This window comes from Octopus sinensis, linkage group LG17 (genome assembly GCF_006345805.1).
Source record: "Octopus sinensis linkage group LG17, ASM634580v1, whole genome shotgun sequence".
Taxonomy (NCBI): domain Eukaryota; kingdom Metazoa; phylum Mollusca; class Cephalopoda; order Octopoda; family Octopodidae; genus Octopus; species Octopus sinensis.
Genome location: NC_043013.1, coordinates 9,249,085 through 9,274,808, shown reverse-complemented (window position 1 = coordinate 9,274,808; position 25,724 = coordinate 9,249,085). Strand labels below are relative to the sequence as shown.

The 25,724-nt window shown below is 35.7% G+C and overlaps 2 protein-coding genes across 2 annotated transcripts in view; one reads left to right on the top strand and one right to left on the bottom strand.

Annotated features, from left to right (window-relative positions):
- LOC115220968 (coatomer subunit alpha-like) overlaps positions 1–25,724 on the top strand; it is a 116,313-nt gene that overhangs the window by 23,396 nt on the left and 67,193 nt on the right. Inside the window, 1 exon segment of the mRNA XM_029791178.2 lies at positions 9,179–9,211. Coding sequence (XP_029647038.2) covers positions 9,179–9,211 — 33 coding nt within the window.
- On the bottom strand, positions 978–24,623 carry LOC115220969 (glutaredoxin-C4). Its single transcript, XM_029791179.2, has 2 exons — positions 23,787–24,623; positions 978–4,138 (listed from the first exon to the last, which is right to left on the bottom strand). The coding sequence occupies exons 1-2, from the start codon at positions 24,006–24,008 to the stop codon at positions 4,040–4,042; spliced, it is 321 nt and encodes a 106-aa protein (XP_029647039.1). The 5' UTR covers positions 24,009–24,623; the 3' UTR covers positions 978–4,039.

Sequence of the window (25,724 nt, the reverse complement as noted above, 5' to 3'; positions counted from 1 at the left end):
CATATTCGGGATGTATCAAAACAAAGATACAAAAGAAATTTAACAAATGCGACAGATTATACGGATTATAACTCTGTGTGTGTGTGTGTGTGTGTGCTTATATTATGTTTGTGGGGTCATTTAAGATGGCTGTCTGAACTGAAAGTCAAATAAGTTTTCGTCTCTAAATTTCAGGGATGTATTATTGTGATTATAATAAATATTTTCTCAATTATAAACCACCTCTTTTGTATTTTAAAATGCTACACTGACTTTCAGATGTTCTAACACACAATAATGTTAACTGTCTTATTCTTACACACACACAAATATATATAAATATATGTATGTATGTATGTATGTATGTATGTATGCATGTATAGATAGAGAGAGAGATAGATAGATAGAAACAAAGATATACTGTATGTATGTATATATTATATGCATATATACATATTATATACACACACACACACATGTATATGTATATATATATATATATATATATATATATACCCTAGCAGTAAGCCCTGCCAATATACACACACATATATATATATATATATATATTATATATATATATATATATATTGAATTATAAGATCTATATATGTATACTATTAAGGTTCTCATTTTGTTAAATGAATAAATAATTCAACATTCTAATATCCAAAAGTTGATCAACAAACTAAATTGTTTCTCCATTTTCTTATTTGTATTATATACATACATACATACAACATACATACATTTCCTCATCCTGAGTTTGAACTTATATTATCCATTTCTAATGCAAATTTTTTCCAACCTTATTAGTAATTATGTCAGTGTAATGTAGGTTAGTAGAGTGGAATGGGTGGGTGGGTGGGTGGGGAAGTTAAGAAAGTTAACACCTTGCGTTAAAGTAAAGACTTTCAGCTCAAATATGGTTGAAAGCAATGTCTGAATAGGACATATGTTGACAATTGGAGATGGGACTAATTGAAATATAGTATTTAAAAAATGCATGAAATGCAAGTCTGAAATTGTAAAACATTTGAGTTACTAACATATAAATATCCTTTTTCCAATATAAAAAAAAAACCTGCACACACAAATAAGGGTGAAAAATAGACCTTTTGATATTTTACGATTAGATTAATAACTATATGACAACCAAATAAGATTACTTTCAAAATAACTAACAATCATCTAGTTATAAATATATGATATAAATAATAATCTATTATAAATATAGACTCATTTTTTTTTCCCATTGATTAAATAAAATAAGACAAATATATTTTAGAGTCTCTTGAAAGTTTTGTAATACCAATGTTTAACTCCAAATCCATATCATTAAATGACTAAGAGATGCATTTCATCCCAGATTGAAAACAACTTCCTCAGAAGAACTGTTCCCTAAATCCTCATATCTGGTCCCTACATTTCCAAAGTATCTGGTCCCTACATGCCAGAATATCTGGCTCCTACATCTTTTGAAAACTGGTCCCTACATCTTCTGAAGATCTAGTTCTTATAGGGAAAAAGGAGGCACATAAGTTAAGTTGTTTTTGTTGTGCACTTGAGTAGAGATTGAACTCATAACTCATGATTCACTATGGCTAGCTTATCCACTCAGTTACTTTGCCTCTTAAATAAATTATGAGTGTTACTAAATCTAACTGCCTTTGTTTTGTTTTGTTGCTTTCTCTTTTATTTTTTACTTTTTTGTTTTATTTCTAAATTCTGACATTTAAGAAATTTTAATGAAGATAAAAGGAATTACAAAGAATATGGATTTCTAACATAGGCACAAGGCCACAAATTTAGTGGATGAGTGCTAGGGTGAAGTAGGGAGCAATCAATCATACTGACTTAATCATTATTCTGTAACTTACCAACTTCTAAAGAATTTTTGAACTTAACAATGTAAAAGGACTTCACTTAACATTGCAATATATGTAATCCAATGCTCCACCAATTCAATCCATGACCCACAATTACATGAAATATTGCTATTTGAAAATATCAATTAGTTAAATTTCTATCAACCAAAAAAGAAAGAAAAAGAAAGAAGAAAATTACTCATAAGATTGAAGAACTTTGTTTCATTAACAAAATAACAGGGATATTTTTTTAAGGCAACAAATGGTAACAGAAACTTATGAAATATGTCACATGAAATTTGTAACCTTCTTGAGACTCTGGAACGTTATGGCACAGCCATTTTGGCACTGCCCATTTGGCATTGCTGAATTATTTGACATCAGATATTTCAATGTTTCTCCCATTCTCTTCTCCTTCCCCATGTTTTCTTACTCTGTTTGTTTATGTGTGAGCATATTTCTTTTTATGTGTCTGAAGAAATGTGTGAGTATATTTCGTTTTATGTGTCTGAAGAGATGTGTGAGTATATTTCTTTTTATGTGTCTGAAGAGATGTGTGAGTATATTTCTTTTTATGTGTCTGAAGAGATGTGTGAGTATATTTCTTTTTATGTGTCTGAAGAGATGTGTGAGTATATTTCTTTTTTATGTGTCTGAAGAGATGGAAATGTACCGATCATTTTCAACTGATAAACTGTAATGTCCCTCCCTCTCTGTGTCGTTTGCTTTCACTCTTTCTATCTGTATGCGTATATATTTGTGCATGCATGCATCTGTGTGTGTGTGTATGTGTGTGCATGTGTGTGTGTGTGTGTGCATGTGTTTGCTTCCAGTGCCAAAAGTTACCATTGCCAAGACAGCCTGATTGTCCAGTCAGCTGTGCCAAACCATCAGCATCCATACAGCTGCACCATATCATCTCATCCCACTTCTATCCAAATCTACTTAAATATATTTTCTGTATAAACTTGTAGTTACTATGAAACATTCACAAATTTGTCTCTTAGAAAGTTTAATGAAATGTAGAAGAACATTGAAAAGTTTACAAGTTGTAACTCACTTTGTAATCAAATTAAATTTTACTTTAAACACCTGTGACTAACTAATCAACATTTTTGATATTTTTATATATGTTAATTTTATTTTAGAGGAAGGAAGAGGTAATGAGAAGGAAAGATATAGTAAGAGTTTGAGAAAGGATTCTGTTTCTTTTTTTTCTTCTTATTTTTTGTTTTGTTTTGTTTTTTCACTATTTAAATTTCTAAAGTAAAATAATTTTGCAAAAATTTGACTGTAGGTTATTTGAAAAAAAAAATTAAACTAATAAACATCTTTAATTTTAAAATAAACTGATAATAAAAATTATTATTTTCAGTAAATGTTTAGATATATTTGATCTGGATTGTGAGTATAATGAAAAATTTCATGATATTAAATATAAAAAAATACAAAACAGTCAATGAATATGTCAGAGAAAGAGGGAGAGAGAGAGAGAGAGAGAGAGAGAGAGAGAGGAGAGAGAGAGAGAGAGAGAAAGAAAGCCAAGGGTGGGGGTGGATAGAAATACAGTAAAAAATATGGAAACAGAATACAAGAATAGCATAGAGGTAAGGTGAGAGTGTATAGTTAAGAGAAAATCTCTCAGGTAAACATTTCTGATTTAGTTAATATTTTCTTTATGAGAAAGTAAGAAGGAAAATATATATATATATATATATATGTAGATATATATCAGGAAATGGTTATTTCAAATTTAGGGATTGTGTTAAGAAAAAGTGGGGAAACATCATAATATTAACACAATAAAGTTCATTCATAAATAAATGAACCGTCATTATCAAAATGGTATATATATATATATATATATATATATATATATCAATAGATAGAAAGATATAGATATAGATATATGATACAAAACTCCTTCACCAGAAGAAAAAAAAGGGTGGGGGGGACAAATGTTACGTATAAACTTCCCAGCATCCAACACAATGGTATTTGGTTTTCATTTCTTTTGTTTATTGACCATTTGAATGGTGGCAAAAGAAATATTATTCAAAAATGCATACCATGATAGAAAAAGAAAGAAAAAACTTTCACTAATGTTGATACCATTTCAAGAACTGTTCAATGAATATATGCACAATGTGCAGTTGTTGCGAGAACAACTGCTGCAAGACAGAGAGTAGGATTCACATTTCCAACTGCCTTCTTAAATCACCAGCACAATTTAAGCGTACCGTTTCGTCTCCTCCGCCGATGCACACTCCATTTATAAATACTCTTGGCACCTGGAAAAGAAATTTTAAAAATGAAAGTAAATAAAATTATTCATCATTAATTGATAGGTTAATATTAACAAAAGAACAAAATTCAGTATCCATAAATAAGTTAACCATTTAGCGTTCAGATTACCCTGTCAAATGCAATGCTTATTTCTTCACATTGCCTTTAATTACCGTAGATCCTCGAGTATAGTCCGCCCTTGAGAATAGTACGCAGGGGATTTTTAAGGGACTGTACCTCTGAAAAACCTAGACCTTGTGTATAATATGCACCCTTTCTCTAACTTGAGTCAAAGAGGTCTATATAACGTCCTTAGTTTGTAAAAATGTATACGGTAACGTCCTTTATTATTATTGTATATATAACATAATGCAAACGTGTATTCGCAGGGGATTTTTAGGGCGCTGTACCTCTGAAAAACTTAAACCTTGTGTATAATACGCATCCCTTCTCTAACATGAGTCAAGGAGGTCTATATAACGTCCTTGGTTTGTAAAAATGTATACGGTAACGTCCTTTATTATTATTGTACATATAACATAATGCAAACATGTAGCTTTTTTGTGCATTTTGTTTGCAGAAAATAAAGAAATAACAGTAATAACGTTTAATAAATGTTGCTTACTGCAAGTTATGGATGATTCTTTTATGACTTCATTGCTTTCAGGCTTAGCTTAAGGTATTTTCACGCCCGAAATCACAAAATGCATCTGAATAATTATACTCGAGGATTTATGTTAATCATGCATTATCTCATAGTTTCGAAATTTCAATGATGTGATTGTATATATTTTTAGAAAGATACTGTAGGTTAAGTGTGAAAGGCCAGATCTGGCCAGTTTTAACATAAAACAAATAGAATATTTGAGCTGGATATGACTGATTTTATGCTAAATGGTTAAAGGAAGTATAGAGTGTTAATAAGTAAGTTCAGAAAATTGATACAGCTCACAAATAAAGGGTACATTAGGTAATGTAGCCACAGACAACACTATTTCTGAAAAAAAAAAGGGAGACAATACCCTTAATTGTAGATCTGCTCTATACAATCAGGGCTGATAGGATGGGAAGACAAACATTTGAGAGCAAAATTATGTCCTATGAGATTTGAATTCCAAACAAAGTTGTTCCCTGCCAGAAGAAATATAAAATGCAGTAAGATCTTCTTCGATATATCCCCAAAATAAAAAAAATTTAGTAGGGTTGTCACTGATCAGAAGAGGTGGCCGTCTTGAAGGGATCTTCTCATTGCTTCATTCTGCCAACAAGTAACCCCACATGACTCCATGCATGATCGACTCTACATGGCCGGCGTGTCCCCATAGGTGCAGGAGTGGCTGTGTGGTAAGTAGCTTGCTTAACAACCACATGGTTCCAGGTTCAGTCCCACAGTGTGGCACTTTGGGAAAGTGTCTTCTACTATAGCCTCAGGCCGACCAAAGCCTTGTGAGTAGATTTGGTAGATGGAAACTGAAAGAAGCCCATCGTATATATGTGTGTGTGCTCCCCCCCCCCCAAACATCACTTGACAACCAATGCTGGTGTGTTTATGTCTCTGTAACTTAGCAGTTCGGCAAAAGAGACCAATAGAATAAGTACGTAAAGACAGATGAAATACTGCTTAGCATTTTTCCCGGCATGCTAATGTTTCTTATTTCTTTACTGCCCACAAAGGGCTACACACAGAGGGGACAAGCAAGGACAGACAAACGGATTATATCGACCCCAGTGTGTAACTGGTACTTATTTAATTGACCCCGAAAGGATGAAAGGCAAAGTTGACCTAGGCAGAATTGGAACTCAGAACATAGTGACAGAGGAAATACCTATTTCTTTATTACCCACAAGGGGCTAAACATAGAGGGGACAAACAAGGACAGACATAGGTATTAAGTCAATTACATCGACTCCAGTGCGTAACTGGTACTTAATTTATCGACCCCGAAAGGATGAAAGGTAAAGTTGACCTCGGCGGAATTTGAACTCAACATAGTGACAGAGGAAATACCACTAGGCATTCCACCAGGCGTGCTAACGTTTCTGCCAGCTCGCTGCCTTATGAAATGTAGGAAATATTAGCAAACACAATGACAAAGTATTCTTATTGAAATAATTTGGTTTCATAGAGAAGTCGCATTAATTTCAGCAAACATAACTGATTGAGTGCACAACTGTTTGAATAATTTTTCTTTGAAAGAATTGTATATGATTTTATCAATTGCTGTAATGGAATATTACAACGAGTAATGACATTGTTCACTGGGAGTTTTAGCAGCTAGGTTTGAGATGTTGTGGTATATCTGTTTTGGCGCCAAACATCTGGCTTTGTTAATTGGATGTGGACATTAGACTAGTTACTAGTTCTCCCTCACCTCCCATCTCTCTCTCTCTCTCTCTCAGTCTATGTTAGTAAGCATCTAGCTATGTTTGTATGTATGTGTAATGTGAATGCTTGTATGTATATGTAATATCTCGCTTGCTCTCACTATCTCTTGTTCTCCCTCTCTACGAGTATAGTTTTGTGCATGTCACAATGTAATCTCCAGGGATACAGGCATCCAGCAACAGGACCTCCGTAATGCCATGATGGACTGTGAAGTCTGGCGTAGCATGGTAAATTCCATTGTCTCAACCACGGTCGAACAATGATGAATGATTTGTGCATGTGCGAATGTGTTTACCTCCAGGGCCAAAATGTGCTGCTTGCCGAAGTTGAATGTCCAGTTGATCCTTCCTGAGTCATATAGATGCATAGGGCCAGTTTCCTGGTTTCCCAGTTTCTGTGGTGCACATATTCCCCAATGGCACATATATTCCCCAGTCCATTGTAAGATTACTCATCTCAGCTGAGTTGACTGGAGAAACGTGAAATGAAGTGTTTTGCTAAAAAACACAACACGTCGTCTGACCCAGGATCACAACCACAAACTTATGATCATGAGTCCAACACCCTAACCACTAAGCCATGCACCTCCACTGAATGTCCAACCAGCCACACTCAATTACCTCATTCTTTATAGCTTGATGTTATCATTGAATTCTGCCAAGGCAATTCTGTTATTCTTTTACTTGTTTCAGTCATTTGACTGCGGCCATGCTGGAGCACCACCTTTAGTCGAGCAAATCAACCCCAGGACTTATTCTTTGTAAGCTTAGTACTTATTCTGTCAGTCTCTTTTACTGAACTGCTAAGTTGTAGGGACATAAACACACCAGCATTGGTTGTCAAGTGATGTTGGGAAGACAAACACTAACACACATACATACACATGCATGTATGTATATATATATATATATATATATATATATATCCACTCACAAGGCTTTGGTCAGCCCAAGGCTATAGTAGAAGACACATGCCCAAGGTGCCACGCAGTGGGACTGAACCCAGAACCATACGGTTGGTAAGCAATATACTTACTACACGGCCACTTCTGCCAATAGATGTGTGCTCTAGGTAGCCAATATTTAAAAACTAAAGTTTAATTTATACTTTTTTGATAAGAACATGTTTAACCTAAGTTTTGACAGTGATTAATCAACAATACAGCTATCTTTCATAACAATGAAAAAAACTGAAATATGACTTAAAACAGAAAACTTAAGCAAGAGTGTACTGATGGTACAAACACGATGGGGTGCTGATAAGTTCTTGGCTTTAAGGGTATCACAAAAGGCCTGATTGGAGGCCCAATCTTCCTAGTTCTTTTACAGGGCTTAGAAAAACTGAAGGACCACTGCAATAAGTGTGTGAATCTGAGGGGGGAATACGTTGAACGAAATCATAAATTAACTGATCCTTTCGTATTTTCTTTTCCCAAAGTCGAGAACTTTGTATGTAAGTAGGTAGGTAGGGAGGGAGGGAGGGAGGGGGGAAGCGGTAGGTAAGTTGGTAAGTATGAACGTGTGGAACATAAACAATCAATGATGATAATGACATGTGTGTGTGTATGTATATTACTGAGACCCCCTTCGGTCATGACACTGACCATGGAATTGCACCTAGAAAGTTACCCCCCAGGCACAAGTCCAGGTAAGGTTGTTTTATGGAAGACTAGCAGTCGCCCAGGCATACCGGCCTCCCCTCTCCATGCCACCAGTGTTATCCAAGGGAAAGGCAAAGGCTGATACAGCTTGGCACCTGTGATGTCGCAACTCATTTCTACAGCTGAGTGAACTGGAGCAACATGAAACAAAGTGTCTTGCTCAAGAACACAAGGCACAGCCCGGTCCGGGATTCAAGCTCACAACCTCACGATCGTAAGCTTGATTTTCTAACCAATGAGTCATGCGTCTTCATATATATATATATATATATATATATAAAAAGAGTAAAGAATACAAGCCATGCCAAATCAGGCTGAAGCCTGGTGCAGCTCTCCAGCTTACCAACTCCAGTCAAACCGTCCAACCCATGCCAGCATGGACAACGGATGTTAAATGATGATGATGATGGAATAACAATATAAAGGTTACAAGATGATAAGAGAAAACATTCAACAATTATGAAACAAAGGTGCAGATATGCAGCTATTGTGATTAGAGTGTATCCACTTGTATAAATTTGTGAATGAGAACAATATAGATTAGTTATGTTTAATATGACATATTTAAAATAAAATTTGAGTACTAAAAATAGTTCTTGAAAGGTGTTTAATGTTAGAAAACTTTTGATTTACTAAGATAAACATGGGACACGGATATGTATAAATGAGAGAGAGAGAGAGAGAGAGAGAGAGAAAGAGAAAGGGAGAGAAAAAGATAAATAGACAGAGTAATACAGAGAAAGAGATAGATTGACAGAGAAACAGAGACAGAAAGAGAATCTAGTTTGAATATGCTTGTAAGTATGTTCATAAAACAAGTTCATATTCTCCCACCCTTTTTCCACCTGAGCACACACACACACACACACATATGTATAATTTGTTTTTTTTAAATTTCAAATTTTATGAAGTGATGACCTTATATTTTGATAACTTAAAAAAAAAAAATTACTACTTATCAATTTATCAATGATACATTAAAATCTTTGTTTTCATTAGGGAAGAAAACCAGTCAACTGCAACAGAATCAAGGTAAGTATTGATAAATTTGTACCATTTTAAATTATATTTTTTTTAAATACTTATTTATTTTCTTTCATTTATCTACTTATTTTTCTGTCTTGTCAGTTTTACATTGCACGGCTTTTTGCAATTTCTGTAAACGATATTAAAGTTTGGTGTCCACGTCACACATTTCCTATCAGTAATACCGTTTCAAAATATGTCCTTATGGACCACTTACATTGCTACAAGTGAAGGTGCATGGCTCAGTGGTTAGAGGTTGTAAGTTCAAATGCTTGGGAAGCATTCCGGCGGCGGTGGCGTCATCGTATAACGTCTGCTTTCCATGCCAGCACGGGTTGGACGATTTGATTGAGGTCTGGCGAACCAGATGGCCGCACCAGGCTCCAATCTGATATGACAGAGTTTCTACAGCTGGATGCCCTTCCTAACGTCAACCACTCCAAGAATGTAGTGGGTGCTTTTACATGCCACCGGCACGAAGGCCAGTCAGGTGGTACTGGCAACAGCCACACTCAAATGGTGTTTTGTATGTGCCACCTGTACAGGAGCCAGTCCAGCGGCACTGGTAATGACCTCGCTTGAATGTTTTTTCACGTGCCACCATTGATTTGCTTGTTGCAAGATACCGCATGAACGTAACTAATGATAAACTAATCCACAAATTTTATTCATCTTCTCAAATATATATGAAATGTTAAAGTTTAACTTCAATTCTTAATTATTTTTAAAATATGCAAAGTTAAATCATAAAATATACACATTCATGCAACTATCCATAACTCCCTAAAATTACTGGCCTTGTGCCAAAATTTGAAACCATTACTAATACTATTATCACCCCCCCCTGTGTTTGTCTGTGTTTGTCCCCCTAGATAGCTTGACAACCAATGCTGGTGTGTTTATGTCCCCGTTACTTAGCGGTTCGACAAAAGGGACCGATAGAGTAAGTACTGGGCTTACAAAAGAATAAGTCCCAGGGTCGAGTTGTTCGATTAAAGGCGGTGCTCCAGCATGGTCGCAGTCAAATGACTGAAACAGGTAAAAGAGTAAAAGAGAGAGAGAGTATCCTTTAGCATCTATTTTTCCATGCTGGCATGGGTTGGACAGTTTGACCAGAGCTGGCAAGCCAGAGAGCTGAACACCATTCCTAACATCAACCACTTTACAGTATGAGTTGGGAGCTTTTAATGTGGCATCAGCATAAAACATGGAACTGGCATAAGTAATGCTTTCAAAATAACTGTAGAACCTTTTAAAGAACACATCCCACATGGGGTATCTTTTCTTTGGCAGAGTCACCAATTATTTTAATGAAGGTATGTACCATGGTATCTATGTGGTCAGTTGTGGTGTTGTTGAATTTTGTAGACTGTAATGTAGTTTCTTGATGGAAGTGATTCAAGTTAAGTTTCTTTGTATATCATCAATGTATTTTTGTATTGTTTATAGATGTGGGTTACTGTTGTGGTGAGAGTCACTGACACCCCTGGCGAATTGGAGAATAGACTCACCAACCTTATATAATGAGTAGAAGTCAGTAGTAGTTGAGAGAGAGTATTTTGGAAGTCTTGTGACATATTTTGCGAGACTTCCAAAATGCTCTTTGTGACTACTACCAAACACTACTCTTTATAAGAGTTCAGCTAGTCCATTCTCCCAATCTGTGAGGGGTGTCAGTGACTCTCACCACGACAGTTACACAAAAAAAAGGAAAAAAAAAACCCAGTACACACAGTTGGTATAAGAAAGGGCAACCAGTTGTAGAAACCACGGTAAAGCAGTCACTGGAGTTTGCTTCAGTCCTGTAGTTCATCAGATCCTGTCCAGCTATTCAGTCCATGCCAGCATGGAAGACACATATTGAACAATGATGATGATGAAATGATAATGACATAGGCATGTGCTGTGATGTGAATAATGATGTTGGCAATGATGACAAAGTCAACAATGATAAAGATGATGGTGGTGGTGGTGGTGGTGGACAGCTAATGGAAAAGGAATTAGAAGACTGCCACATGGTTTCAGTAGTTAAGTGTCAGTGGTGCAGAAAATATTGTACTGGAGAGAAATTTTGGTTTTTAGTTAGGCAATACATGAGAGTATACTGGTATAGGTACAAGTTGCTTAACCCTTTTGTTACCAATCCGGCTGAAACCGTCTGTCTCTGAGTACAAATGTCTTGTTTTCATACGTTTTGAATTAAAATCTTCCACCAAACCTTAGTCACAATTTATGTTCCTAACACTTGTTTAATGATAACTAAGTTATTTTACTAAATTCTTTGTTATATTTAAAGTAATTGAAAGAAACACAAAGCATCTCAAAATAAATACAGTAACAAAAGATATAAATAAAGTTTAGAAGTTATGTTATTATGTTGCCACTAGAGCAATGCTTGGCAATCTTTTTTCATTCATGGTACACTTATATTCTTTTCAAAATTCTGGCGGCACACCTAGCGTCATCTTGTGGCATACCAGTTTGCCACAATATACCGGTTGCAGAGCACTGCTCTCTAGAGTTACCTGTATTGCTTTTGAACTCAGATGTGTTGTGGTCATTAAAGACTCTCCCTATCATAGTGTTTGGAAATATACCAGAATGCTGTAGTTGGGTTTGTGGTTTGGTTATGAAGGTTGATGATGTTATGATTATATTTATTAATAAGTTTAAATACTGATTTTGGTATCTATTTACAAAATGAATTATTTTATGTATGTCATTAGGTCTTCATTGTCATTTGCCTTATCCTAGCTTTTATAGAAATATAATCTGGGATTTGGGGTATCCTGTGTTAAGGGGTTGTAGCTTTGTTTCTAGTGCTGTTATTGTTTAGCCCCAGGTCAGCACTTAAACAAACTTATGATAAAAGACATGTCCATGACACCACGCTGACATTATGCAAACAATCCTTTTCTAAAACGGCAGGTTGTGATTTGAGGGCATTTGGTTGGCTGCTATTTCTCGCAGGTTGAAAAACTATGTAGAGGCTCCTTCATTGGCTCATTGTTGATGTTAGCTCATGGTCAACTCTAACCAAGAAAACCTTTAATTAAAAGTATTCCATTCAGGACCATCCCATCTTGTATTTTTGGGACAAGTGTAATATCCAATACTACGTTATCTAATGAACACTTCGTTTTTAAGACAGTAGGGTGTGTTTTGGAGGATATTTGCTGTTATTTTTAGCAGGTCAAATGACCATGTAGAGATGGTCATTATTAGCTCACTAGCTCATTATTGCAATGTGATTGTCACATGTTATAATGAAGGTTTTTTTTTTAATTCAACATATTGTTGTATCATCAGCATGGTGTTGTTATAGCAACACTGTACACATTACTATCTTGGCTGTCATGTGATGCACCGCAATATTAGTATATTAGTTGATTTATTGTTATTTTTATATATTATGTAGTAAGATCATTGTTTCATACCAACGCACCTGAGACCACCTGCGGTTTTTATGATACAAACTTTCTGTTTTAAAGAGATTTAATTTACAATCTACCTATTTTAAAGTGATCTAAGTTTAACTGATCAGCTTCATCAAAATTTCATCAGAACCTTTCTTTTAAAATTTCATACCAATTTATGTTCCAAAGATGAGATTAATAAAGATGAAATTACTTCAATAAATTCTTCATTATTTTGAAAATCAATTAAAACAAAGGCAATGTATTCCAACAGAAATACAGTAGTAAATGAGTGAAAATGCATTTGTAAGATAGTAAGAATAATCTCCACCATCCCTAAAAGAAGGTAGGAGTGAGAATATGTTCATTTCTGTCTCTAACATCTGGCTACCATTCTACTCTATAATTCAGCCGAGCACTATAACTGTCCAAAACTGCATCAGACAAAAAGAGTAGCCTTGACCCGCAAGCAATTGCAGGCAAAAAGATCTCTGTTAACTGATCTTTACAATCTGAAAAACAGGAGCAAATATCAATTCTTGAACACAAAAGAAGATTAAGTCATTGTGACTAGAATATTGGTCAAAGAATGGAAAATTTGAAAACTCCATGTCCCCAACATCCCAAGCATGTATCCACAAGATAAAAGTACTTAATATCTTGAGTGTTTGACCTGTGGTTTACATCCAGATATTTGGCCAGTTATCTGTGTACCATAGATCTGTTTAAGCAGGACTTATGGAGACATTGCAAAATTCAAACAACTTGTGTTCCTGTTAGTCTAGTACTAACCCATTGTCATTCTTTTTCAGTTTGTAGTGGGTGCTTTTACATGCCACTGGCACGAGGGCCAGTCAGGCGGTACTGGCAACAGCCACACTCAAATGGTGTTTTTTACATGCCACCTGCACAGGAGCCAGTCCAGCAGCACTGGCAACAACCTTGCTCGAATATTTTTTCACGTGCCACTGGCACAAGTCCTAGTCAGGCGACGCTGGTAACAATCATGCTCAAATGCTGCTTTTTACGTGACATCAGCACCAGTGCTTTTTATGTGGCACCAGCACCAATGCTAATGTGACACACTTCACTGATGAAAGACATTACCTGAAATGCTGACCTCTGTTTCATCTCATCACAGCTCATCAACATACATCTCTTTTGACCTTTTTGCTTTTGTTTCCATTCTTATGTTGATACAAATCATTACTAACCTTTCTCAACAGTCTAGTGTTTCTTTTCAATGATAGCATTCACATTGCTTCTAGTTTATTATTTACCAGCTTCAACACTATCCCTGTCATGCCTACACACCTTATTTTTATGGATCTTTTACTCTTCCCTTTATTCTATCTTTTCTCTTTTTTTATTCTGTGTATTGAGCATGACTTTTGGCTTTCACTGTTGATGTTCTTTACTTGACTTAATGCTGTTTTCCGCGTCCTCTTTCACCCTTTTCCAACGAGTCATAATGTACCTGAGCAATGCTTACAATGGGCCAATAAGATTATCATTATTATTATTAAGGCAGTGAGCTGGCAGAATTGTTAGCATGCCAGGCAAACGAGAATACTAAAAATGAACCTTACTGCTCTCAAAAATTAAGTAAAAAAACAAGAAAAATAATCCAGAATCTTTGTCCAGTACCAGATCGAACCCAAAATCTAATCAGTTCATGCTAGTCATGAGGCCAAACATTCCTGAAAGTTTCATCCAAATCCATCCAGCAGTTCTTGAGATATCTTGTCCATGGACAAACAAACAAACACAACTGAAAACAATACCTCTGCCTTTGCTAAACCGGAAGTAATAATAATAATAATTACAATAATAATAAGTTCTGCTTGAATGTATATCAGACAAAAAAGTAACTAATTAAACAAGAGTATATGCTCTGCATATCTAGTCAAGGATATGTTATCTCAAATGTGGAACCTGTCCTAAGCCACAAAGATTATATTTGTGTAAACCAAAGTGCATTTGTGTAGGTGCCTTTTGCTTCCAAACCTTGTGGTTTGGGGTTCAATCCCACTATGCAACACCTCAAGCATGTGTTTTCTGCTATAGTCCTAGGTTGATCAAAGTTTTGTGTGTAGATTCGGTCGACAGAAATTGAAAAGAGCTCATCATTCACATACATACGTATATACATACATACATACACACATACATATGCACATATAGGTGTGGGGGGGAGTGCATGTGGAGTTGTGTGTTCAGTTTAGGACCAACATAACTTGGTATCGGTGTCATTACAGGCATTACTGTCAGAACAGAAAGGACCAAAGCAAACACCACAAGGCTTTCCATCTGATACTCTAACAGTTCCACCTATCTCCCTCTAGATTGCTATGCATTTTAGTGACCTTGAACTGATGAAAGGCAAAGTAAACCCCGGTAGGGCTTGAACTTAAAAAGCAGGGGGTTGGAACAACTACCACAATGCAGTGGTATACCTTACTGACTCTGCCAATTCACCTTTTCATCTGGGTCACAAAGTTAAAAAAATATTAAGGTCATCAAAAGTCTTTAAAGAACATAATAGTGTGGCTAGGTGCAGGCATAGATCTGTGGTCAAGGAGCTTGCTTTGAAACTATGTGGTCTAAGGTTCAGTTCCAATGCATGGCACCTTGGACAAGTGTCTTCTATTATAGCACCAGGCTGACCAAAGTCTTGTGAGTGGATTTTGGAGTGGAATTTGAGATAAGTTCATCATAGGCGCAGGAGTGGCTGTGTGGTAAGTAGCTTGCTAACCATCCACATGGTTCCGGGTTCAGTCCCACTGCATGGCATCTTGGGCAAGTGTCTTCTGCTATAACCCCGGGCCGACCAATGCCTTGTGAGTGGATTTTGTAGACGGAAACTGAAAGAAGCCTGTCGTATATATGTATATATATGTGTGTGTGTGTGTGTGTGTTTGTCCCCCTAGCATTGGTTGACAACCGATGCTGGTGTGTTTACGTCCCCGTCACTTAGCGGTTCGGCAAAAGAGACCGATAGAATAAGTACTGGGCTTACAAAGAATAAGTCCCGGGGTCGATTTGCTCGACTAAAGGCGGTGCTCCAGCATGGCCACAGTCAAATGACTGAAACAAGTAAAAAAAATAAAATATATGTATGAATGTGTGAGCACATGCATGTACATGTGTACGGTGCATGCATTTTTGGGTGTATCCTTTGGGTGTATCTTTTGGGTGTATCCTTTGGGTGTATCCTTTGTTTTGGAATCAAATTTATAAACAAGTGACATCGTTTGTTTCCAATCTTTAACAAAACAACATTATCTGGCCATGAAGAAACATCACCTTGCTTGGAAGCAGGTGAGGGCTGGCAACATGAAGGACATCCGGCCATAGAAAATATGTCTCATCAAATTCCGTCTGACCCGTGCAAGCATGGAAAAGTGGACATTAAATGATGATAGTGATGATGATGAGTGCCAATTGTAAAAATGGCAAAGAATTTGTTAACGAGAAGTTTGTTTTTCAGCTAATTGATTAAATTACCTAGAAGGTCTCTTGTTGGCTTTGCTGCCAACTAAGTGGCCCAGAAATGCTTATTAAATTACCCATGATGTAATAGAGTGGTAGGATATGAAGTCAGAAGGTTTCAGTCAAGTGGTCAACCTAAGTCAGTAATGGTGACAGCACTGGATGGTATGTTCTGAATACTAGCAAGAATTGTTTGTTATGCAACCAATGAGTGAATCATATAAAAGGAATGATAAATATGTTAGCATCCAGAGGACTATTAAGTAGGAGTCATATATATTTTTTTGGCTACCTTGTCTGAAAATAGCAAAGCGTTCATGTTTTGTCTGCAGCAGGCACGACTGTGTGGTTAAGAAGTTTGCCTTCCAATCACATGGCTTTGAGTTCAGTCCTACTACACGGCATGTTGGCCCTAGGCTAGAGTGAGTGAATTTGGAAGGGGATGCTGAAAGAAGCATGTCTGTGTGTGTGTGTTTGTGTTTCCTTGTTGTGACCTCACATCATCATCATCATTATCCTCATTTAACATCCGCTTTCCATGCTAGCAAGGGTTGGACAATTTTGACTAAGGGCTGGCGAACCAGATGGCTGCACCAGGCTCCAATCTTGATTTGGTAGAGTTTCTACAGCTGGATGCCCTTCCTAATACCAACCACTCCGAGAGTGTAGTGACAGTTGTAAATGGTCTCATTCCCACACAGTCTTCTGTGAAAACCTGCCTGGTCATGGGAAAAATATTACTCTGTTTGGAAGCAAGTGAGGGTCGAATGACAGGAAGGGCATCTAGCCATAGAAAATCTGCCTCAATGAATTCCATCTGAACCCATGGACGGGATAATGGACATCAAACTAGTGATGATGATTATGGTGGTAGTGCTGGTGGTGGTGGTGGTGATGCTGCTGCTGTTGCTGTTGCTGTTGAGCGTAACGGTCTTCGTCCAGTGGGAGGAGTCCGAAACGTGGTCCTTTGCTATTCGTAAGACCCGCAGAAGAGAAAGCAGGTCAACCACCCCGACACCGAGAGCATCGACGGATGGTTAAATGCACATCCAGGCTCAGCGGTGGCGTAGGAAGTCGGGGACAAGAAACAGGAAGAAAGAGTGAGAGAAAGTTGGAGTGAAAGAGTACAACAGGGGTCGCCAGCTGCCCCTGCCGGAGCCTCGTGGAGCTTTAGGTGTTTTCGCTCAATAAACACACGCAATGCCCGGTCTGGGAATCGAAACCGCGATCCTCTGACCGCGAGTCCGCTGCCCTGACCATTGGGCCATTGCACCTCCACTGGCTGCTGCTGCTACTGGCACTGCTGGTATTAAATAATTATCAATGAACTGTGAAGTAAACTTATGTTGGCTCTCATCTAAATATCTTTCCTAATGTCAAACTGACTTTACAACTACTCAGGGATGTTGCTGCTGCTGTTGCTGTTGCTTACCATACCATTTCTACTACCTGCAAAATAAGTAACAGGACTTTTCATCTGGCGAGGAGAAGGAGAAGGAGAAGGAGGAGGAAGAGGAGGTTATTTTTCACCTGTAATTTATTACCAGTTACTTTTGCTGTGTTTCTCCCATCCTTTGACATTTAACGGTTAGCTTGGCCAATTTTTATCTTTCGGTTTATACCTCCTGACCATCAGTTCTCAACTATGTCTGCCATTAAAGTGCTATATAACTACAACAGGTTAAGCCTTTATATACATACATACACACACACACACACACATATATATATATACATATATATAAATATATATATATACATATATATATATACATATATATAAATATATATATATATGTATATATATATATATGTATATATATATATATGTATATATATATATGTGTATATATATATATGTGTATATATATATATGTGTATATATATATATGTGTATATATATATATGTATATATATATATGTGTATATATATATATGTGTATATATATATATGTATATATATATATGTATATATATATATGTATATATATGTATATATATATATGTATATATATATGTATATGTATATGTATATGTATATGTATATATGTATATATTATATGTATATATATATATATATGTATATATATATATGTATATATATATATGTATATAATATATGTATATATATATATGTATATATATTATGTATATATATATATGTATATAATATATGTATATATATATATGTATATATATATGTATATATATATATGTATATATATATATGTATATATATATATGTATATATATATATATATATATATATATGTATATATATAATGTATATATATATATATATATACATACACACATATATATATATTACAAATAAGAAAATGGAGAAGCACATTAGTTGGTTTATCAGCTTTAGGATATTAGAATGTTGACTTATTTAATTATCAAAACTACAACCATAATAACATACATATACACAGTATAAAATTCAATACATATAAGATAATAATACAAGTAGTTATTAAAAAAACATTAATGTATTGAATTTTATACTGTATATATGTATGTTATCATGGTTCTTGTTTTGTTAAATAAATAAGTCAAGATTGTAATATCCTAAAGCTGATAAACCAACTAAATTGTTTCTCCATTTTCTTATTTGTATTATAAATTAATGGTAAAATATTTCTTTAGCTTCACCCATTTAATACAATAAGTAAGTAAATTGCATTGCAATTAAAAACACTTGTGCATTAATAATTTGGATATATTATACCAACAGTATATTGGATAAGTATTATCCCTTAGTGGGTTGGGTCCACAACCCCTAACTTACTTGGTATATATATATATATATATATATATATATATAAGCGGATCTATTTCTAGCATAAGGGTGTCCACATAGTGGTTTCCCTCTTATATGTGTGTGTGTGTGTGTATATATGTATATATATATATTGTGTATATATATATATTATATATATATATATATATATATATATATATATATATATATATATATGTATATGTATATATATATGTGTGTGTATGCATATAGGCACATGGCTCAATGGTTAGAGTGTCAGGCTCACAATCGTGAGGTTGTGAGTTCAATTCCTAGACCAGGCTGTGTGTCTGTGTAGAAATGAGCTGCGATGTCAATGGCGCCAAGCTGTATTGGTCTTTACTTTTCCTTTGGATAACATCAGTGGTATGGAGACAGAAGGCTGGTATGCATGGGCAACTGCTGGTTTTCCATGAACAACTTTGCCCAGACTTGTACCTCGGAGGGGAACTTTCTAGGTGGAATCCCATGATTATTCATGACCGAAGGGGGTCTTTACCCTTTGATATATACATATATATATATTTCTTTACTACCCACAAGGGGCTAAACACAGAGAGGACAAACGAATTAAGTTGATTATATCAATCCCAGTGCATAACTGGTACTTATTTAAACGACCCCAAAAGGATGAAAGGCAAAGTCGACCTCGGTGAAATTTGAACTCAGAACATAACGGCAGACGAAATACCGCAAAGCATTTCGCCCCGCGTGCTAACGATTGTGCCAGCTCGCCACCTTTCATATATACATATATAGTACACACACATATGTATATACATATATTGCATATATATAATACACATATAACTGATGATGATAAGGAGGAGGATATATATATATACAACAGGCTTCTTTCAGTTTGCCTACCAAATCCACTAACAAGATTTGGGTTGGCTCTGAGCTAGAGTAGGAAACACTTGACACTACTCAAGTCAACTCTAACACACACACACATACATACATGAATGTATAAATATTAGAATATAATTAGCTAGGGTGAAGTATTGTGTGATATTAAATTGGATAAGAACTTCAGGCCAAAACAATACAAAATGAACTACAAAAATGGAAATAGAACAATGTTCTGTTTTCACTTTATAGTTCCACTTTGCATTTTGGCCTTATCACATTCGTATCTTATAAATATGCATGTGTGCATATATCATTTTCTAAAATCTTTAATTTGTTTCAGTTATTTCACTGTGGCCATGCTGGGGCACTGCTATGAAGGGTTTTAGTCAAACAAATCAACCACAGGAATTTTTTTTTTTTTTTTGAAGCCTGGTACTTATTCTATTGGTCCATTTTTGCCGAACGGCTAAGTTATGGGGATGTAAACACACCAACATCAGTTGTCGAGAGGTGGAGGTGGACAAAAATGGATGTAAAGACATACACATATAGATATATACATTTATATATACATACATACATATAGATATATACATTTATATATACATACATACATATAGATATATACATTTATATATACATACATATATATATATATACATTTATATATACATACATATATATATATATATATATATATACGGGAGGCATCTTTCAGTTTCCATCTACTAAACCTACTCACAAGGCTTTGGTCATTGGCTTGAGGCAATAGAAGACACTTGCCCAAGGTGCCATGCTATGGGACGCTGGTATGGTTTCTACGACTGGATGCCCTTCCTAATGCCAGCCACTTTACAGAATGTACTGGGTGTTTATACATGATGCTAGCACAGGCGCTTTTATGTGGCACTGACACTTATAGGACATAAGTGTGAGGTTAGGAAGCTCACTTTACAACCATGTGACTTCGGGTTCAGTCCCACCACACAGTTATCTTGGGCAAGGGTCTTCTAATGTTATCCCAAGATGATCAATGCCTTGTGAATGAATTTGATAGACAGAAACTGTGAGGAATCCTGTCATGTGTGTGTTTGTGTGCAATCGCGCGTGCGTCTTTGTGTTTGTAGTCCACCACCGCTAGACAACCGGTGTCGGTTTGTTTATGTCTTCATAACTTAGAGGTTCGGCAAAAACATGCCGATTGATTTAGTACCAGACTTGAAATTGATTTGTTCGACTAAACCCTTTAAGGCAGTGCCACACCATTATTGTTGTACAATAACTGAAACATGTAAAAAGATATGCCTTTGCTGGTCGCCAAACAAAATGTTATTACCATTGCTGACTGATGAAAGCGAAAATGAAGTACTAAACCCAAGGATGGGCCGCTAGTAACTTTACTTTAATTTTCCTCAAATTCCATCGTTTCGCTCCATTAAGTTGAAGCATCGGCAATCTGCAGCATTTAAAACGACAGTTTGGTCAGTTTGTTTGGATGAGTTTAACACCTCTAGCATGACAACTTGGACAGGGATATATCCTCCATAAAGCTCAATGGTGGCGGTGAGCTGGCAGAATCGTTAGCACGTCGGGCGAAATGCTTAGCGGTATTGCGTCTGTCGTTACGTTCTGAGTTCAAATTCCGTCGAGGTCGACTTTGCCTTTCATCCTTTCAGAGTCGATTAAATAAGTACCAGTTACGCACTGGGGTCGATGTGATCGACTTAATACCTATGTCTGTCCTTGTTTGTCCCCTCTATGTTCAGCCCCTTGTGGGTAATAAAGAAATAGGTATAGCGTGGGGTTTGTGGGCAGTGGACCTTGGAGCAACAGTTCAAAATTATAAAATAAAAAGAGTAATATACAATAAAAAGCGAAAATAAAATAGCGCGCTTTTCCTGTAACACATGCCTTGCCCCGGGCGCTGGCAACCTGCTCTACTGGTGAAGATGATTTGCTCTACATACAAACAACAGTTATATCATTCTTGTTTGGTCAAACGCGATCAAGATATCTTATGATCAAAGGTGTACCAGTTTTAACCAACCCCTTTTCATACATCTGGGACTGCGTTGTTTTAAAAGCCAAGTGTTTCGATGTAAGTCGAAAGAATGCTACATCTATTTCTAGCCGACCGACCGAGCGACTATGTAGAGGCTTCTTCGTTGGCTCGTATAAGAAGCGGATGTTTTCGGCAGTGCATCTGATATAGTGAATTTATGGGAATCAACATTTAGACTAAGGAGCGAAATAGGAAAATATTTGTTTAGTTAATACAACATCGTCATAGTTAAAACCCTGCGCCTCTCCCTTTAGTTTTATGAAGTGTATAAGTTATTTTCAAAGAAACTACTAAATGTCGGGTCAAATAGCAAGAAATATTAAGTACATCATTGAGATATCAAATGACATAGCATGTGCTTGCAAACTGAAGGAGCGTACATTCCTGTCGGATTGATACATAGGAGCTGTGTGCCTGTAAAGGGCAAATTCGAGGTAGTACGAAGGGTGAGACACCTCATAGGATAGTCATGAAGAATGCCTTTAATCTTTATAAGAAAGAAACTTTATAATCTATTTTAGAAATAGTCATTTATCTGGTGCTAGTAAGCGGATATCTACAAGAAAAAAAGAAAGAAACGGAAATAAACGTGAATGTTTCAACATTTATTACAAATACCGTCGATATAAAATTTAAAACTGATGATACAAACTGCTATCATCTTTACCAGGGTAAAGATGATAACGATCCCTGAAATACTAGCGCGATACCTAGACCTTATGGAGTTAAAACACGTGCTAATATAATCCAAGCAGTTGGGGCGTTGAAACTTTTAATAAGAACAGGTACTTGATATATTTGTTTCTTCCCGCAAAAAGCAATAAAAGTGAACAAATAGCAGTAAATGCTTCAAAAATTAATAGAAAGCAATTAAGTCTACTGCAAATAATTATTTGCTTAGCCACGCATTGTTAAAAGTAGTAGTGTGTATTTAGCTGTCAATTATGGTCGGCCCAACCTTTTCATAACAAAAGAAGATACAAACATACGATTATCTCTTTAAATTAAACTAAACAATCACTTCTAATCACTATTGATTAGATGTTTATTTTCGGTGTCTGCTTTCAAATACGTCTATTAAAACGGTAAAACAAGGAGGAATGCAACGATAATGCTTCGCTAGAGTAAAACGTAAAAAGGAAAGAGTGTGGAGAAAGTGAAAGACAAGTGTGAGGAGGAGACTTCGTTCTAAGACAGGCGGAGGTTTGTTCCTCGGTTTAAAATTGCTCACTTTGGAGAGCTTCCAGAGGGTGAGTGGAAATTTCCAACTCACTTTAAAACAATTACATGACATACGAGAAAATTACACATATTATTTTATTAGATATGATTGAAGTGGTTTGACATATGTTTGCTCCGGAACAGGGCAGGTACAGCATCAAGCAGATTTTTTGTTATAGGCAAAGAGTTAATAACAGTAACACTAACAACAAAAACAAAATTATAGTCGGCACTTCGGAGGAAATTAAATTTACATATCTCTCTCTCTCTCTACATATATATATATATATATATATATATATATACTTACAATGTATAAACGTTTTTAGTGAAATATAGTATATAGTAATGATACAAAAATGAAAAGGTAAAATAATTGGTCCAGCTAAATTGATATACATTGTTAACACTGGACTGGGATGTATAATAATAATAATAATAATAAAAAGCGCGTCAACTCTAAATATACAACATTATGTCAACTTGATGACGATGAGAGGTTGTAGTTGTTATTAATGATGATGACGACGATTATGATGACGGTAGCGATGGTGACAACAATGTTGGTGGTGAGGATGATGTAAATTTATGACACAGGAAAGAGAGATAAAAATAAAATTTTTAAAAAAAATTCCTTCGTGTCGTAACTAATGGTAAGGCTTACTAAACGATATTTGGCGATAAAAAGCTAGTAAATAACAAAAGTAACAAGATACCATGTTAACTTACCGTTCTGGATCCAGTGAAATCTAGCAAGTAATCCAAGATTTTTTCTGCATCTGGATGATCTTCCAATTCCATCACTTCATAATCATCAGGAGTGATGATGCTACCAATGTGATCTTTGAAAGCCTGTTTGGCTTTGGAACAAAATGGACAGAACGATTTGGAAAATATCACAACCTTTTTGCTGTTGATTTTTGATAGTACCAATTCTTCGATATTGCCCATTGTATATTATGGATGTGTGTGCGTGTGTCCAAGTCTGAGTAAAATCTCTTTAAAAATGTATTAACTTGATCCAAAAAAATATAATCAATACCTGAAGACGTAAAAAGATTTTATACTTTTGAAGAGAAAGGGCGAACGTTCAACCGCGATAGACAGAACGAATGAAAGAAGTGGGGGATGATGTGGAGTAGGGTAGACGGAGAAGAAGAAGAAGAAGAAGGGAAAAAAATACAAATCAAGGCGGGAGAGAGAACGATAGTGAAAGCTCAGTTTGAAATTTACTTCAAGTCTCGGAATTAAGTTTGTGTTGATTAATGTTGTGAACAAACAAACAAAAGTTCAGAATAGCCTCAGATAAAATCAGCGCAGCGAGTATTTTTCCATTCTAGGTAACAGAAAGTGTATGGGGGAGTAAGTTTTATATTTGTGGCGTCAGTAAGAAATGATATAAACAGGCTCACGCTACAATTGTCAATTGAAATAGACACAAAGCTAGCCTGGCCTTCTTACGAGTTACCTCCCTTACGTCACGCACCTTATCTCTAATTATATTTCCTTCTCTTCTTGTCTTCCTTATCTTTTCACTCCTTGTCACGCCCTCTCTCTCTCTCTCTCTCTCTCTACGTCCCCGTCTTACAGTATCTCTCTCTATTTTCCCCTCATTTATCTATATTTACTCTCTGTCACACCTTCTGTCTTCCCCCCACTCTCGCTTATTACAATCTTTCTCCCCCTCTCTATTCTCCGTTCTCTATCCTTTTTCTTTTACTCTCTGTCACTCCCTCTATCTGCCTAACACCCTTTCTAACAATATTTCACTGCCTTTCTTACTCTTTGTCAGCCTCCCTTTCTTAAAAAAATATCTCACTCACTCACTTACTCTCTCTCTCTCTGTCCTTTATTCTTTATCATTTTACTCTCTATTTACCTCCTTCTCGCTTCTTACAATCTCCCCCTCTCTCTTTATCTCTCTCTCCCTCTCCGTCTCTCCTTCTTCCCCCCCCTCTCTCTCTCATCCTCATTCGTTTTATGTCATTCCTATTACTTGCTATGTCTCCTTCCGATTGCAACTGCGTCTTTCCAATTGCAAATGTGACGAAATTAACTTTACAGCTGTATTCTTGGCAAAGATGGTTACAGAACCGAAACTATTATATTTTCCACTAAATTTAAATTCAGTAAAACGCGACCCAATTTTCTAATTCTTGCCGAGGTCAACTTAACCGGTCATTACATCAGGGGCGATAAAATATCCTTAACATGAGTTTATCAACGATAGCAACCCTTAAAAATTTGGGCCAAATAAAGAAATCAATATTATATATATATTAACCTATTTTCTTTCCTTTTTTTTTTGTTTGTTTGTTTTTCGTAAAGTATTCCATATTTTTTTTATTCATCGAACTGGTGTGACGCGATCCCTTGTATGTCTTTTTTAAAGCAGAGAAGCGTTTATGGTTATATAAATGTGTGTGTGTGTGTATATGTATGTATGTATGTATGTGTGTGTGCACGTATGAATAAATATCTGTATGTATGCATGTGTGTGTATATAATATATATATATATATATTATATATATATATATATATATATATATATATATACATATATATATATGGATAGATAGATAGATAGATAGATTTAGATATTAGCCACCACCAACATATATATATAGATATACGTATATATCTATCTATATATATATATATATAA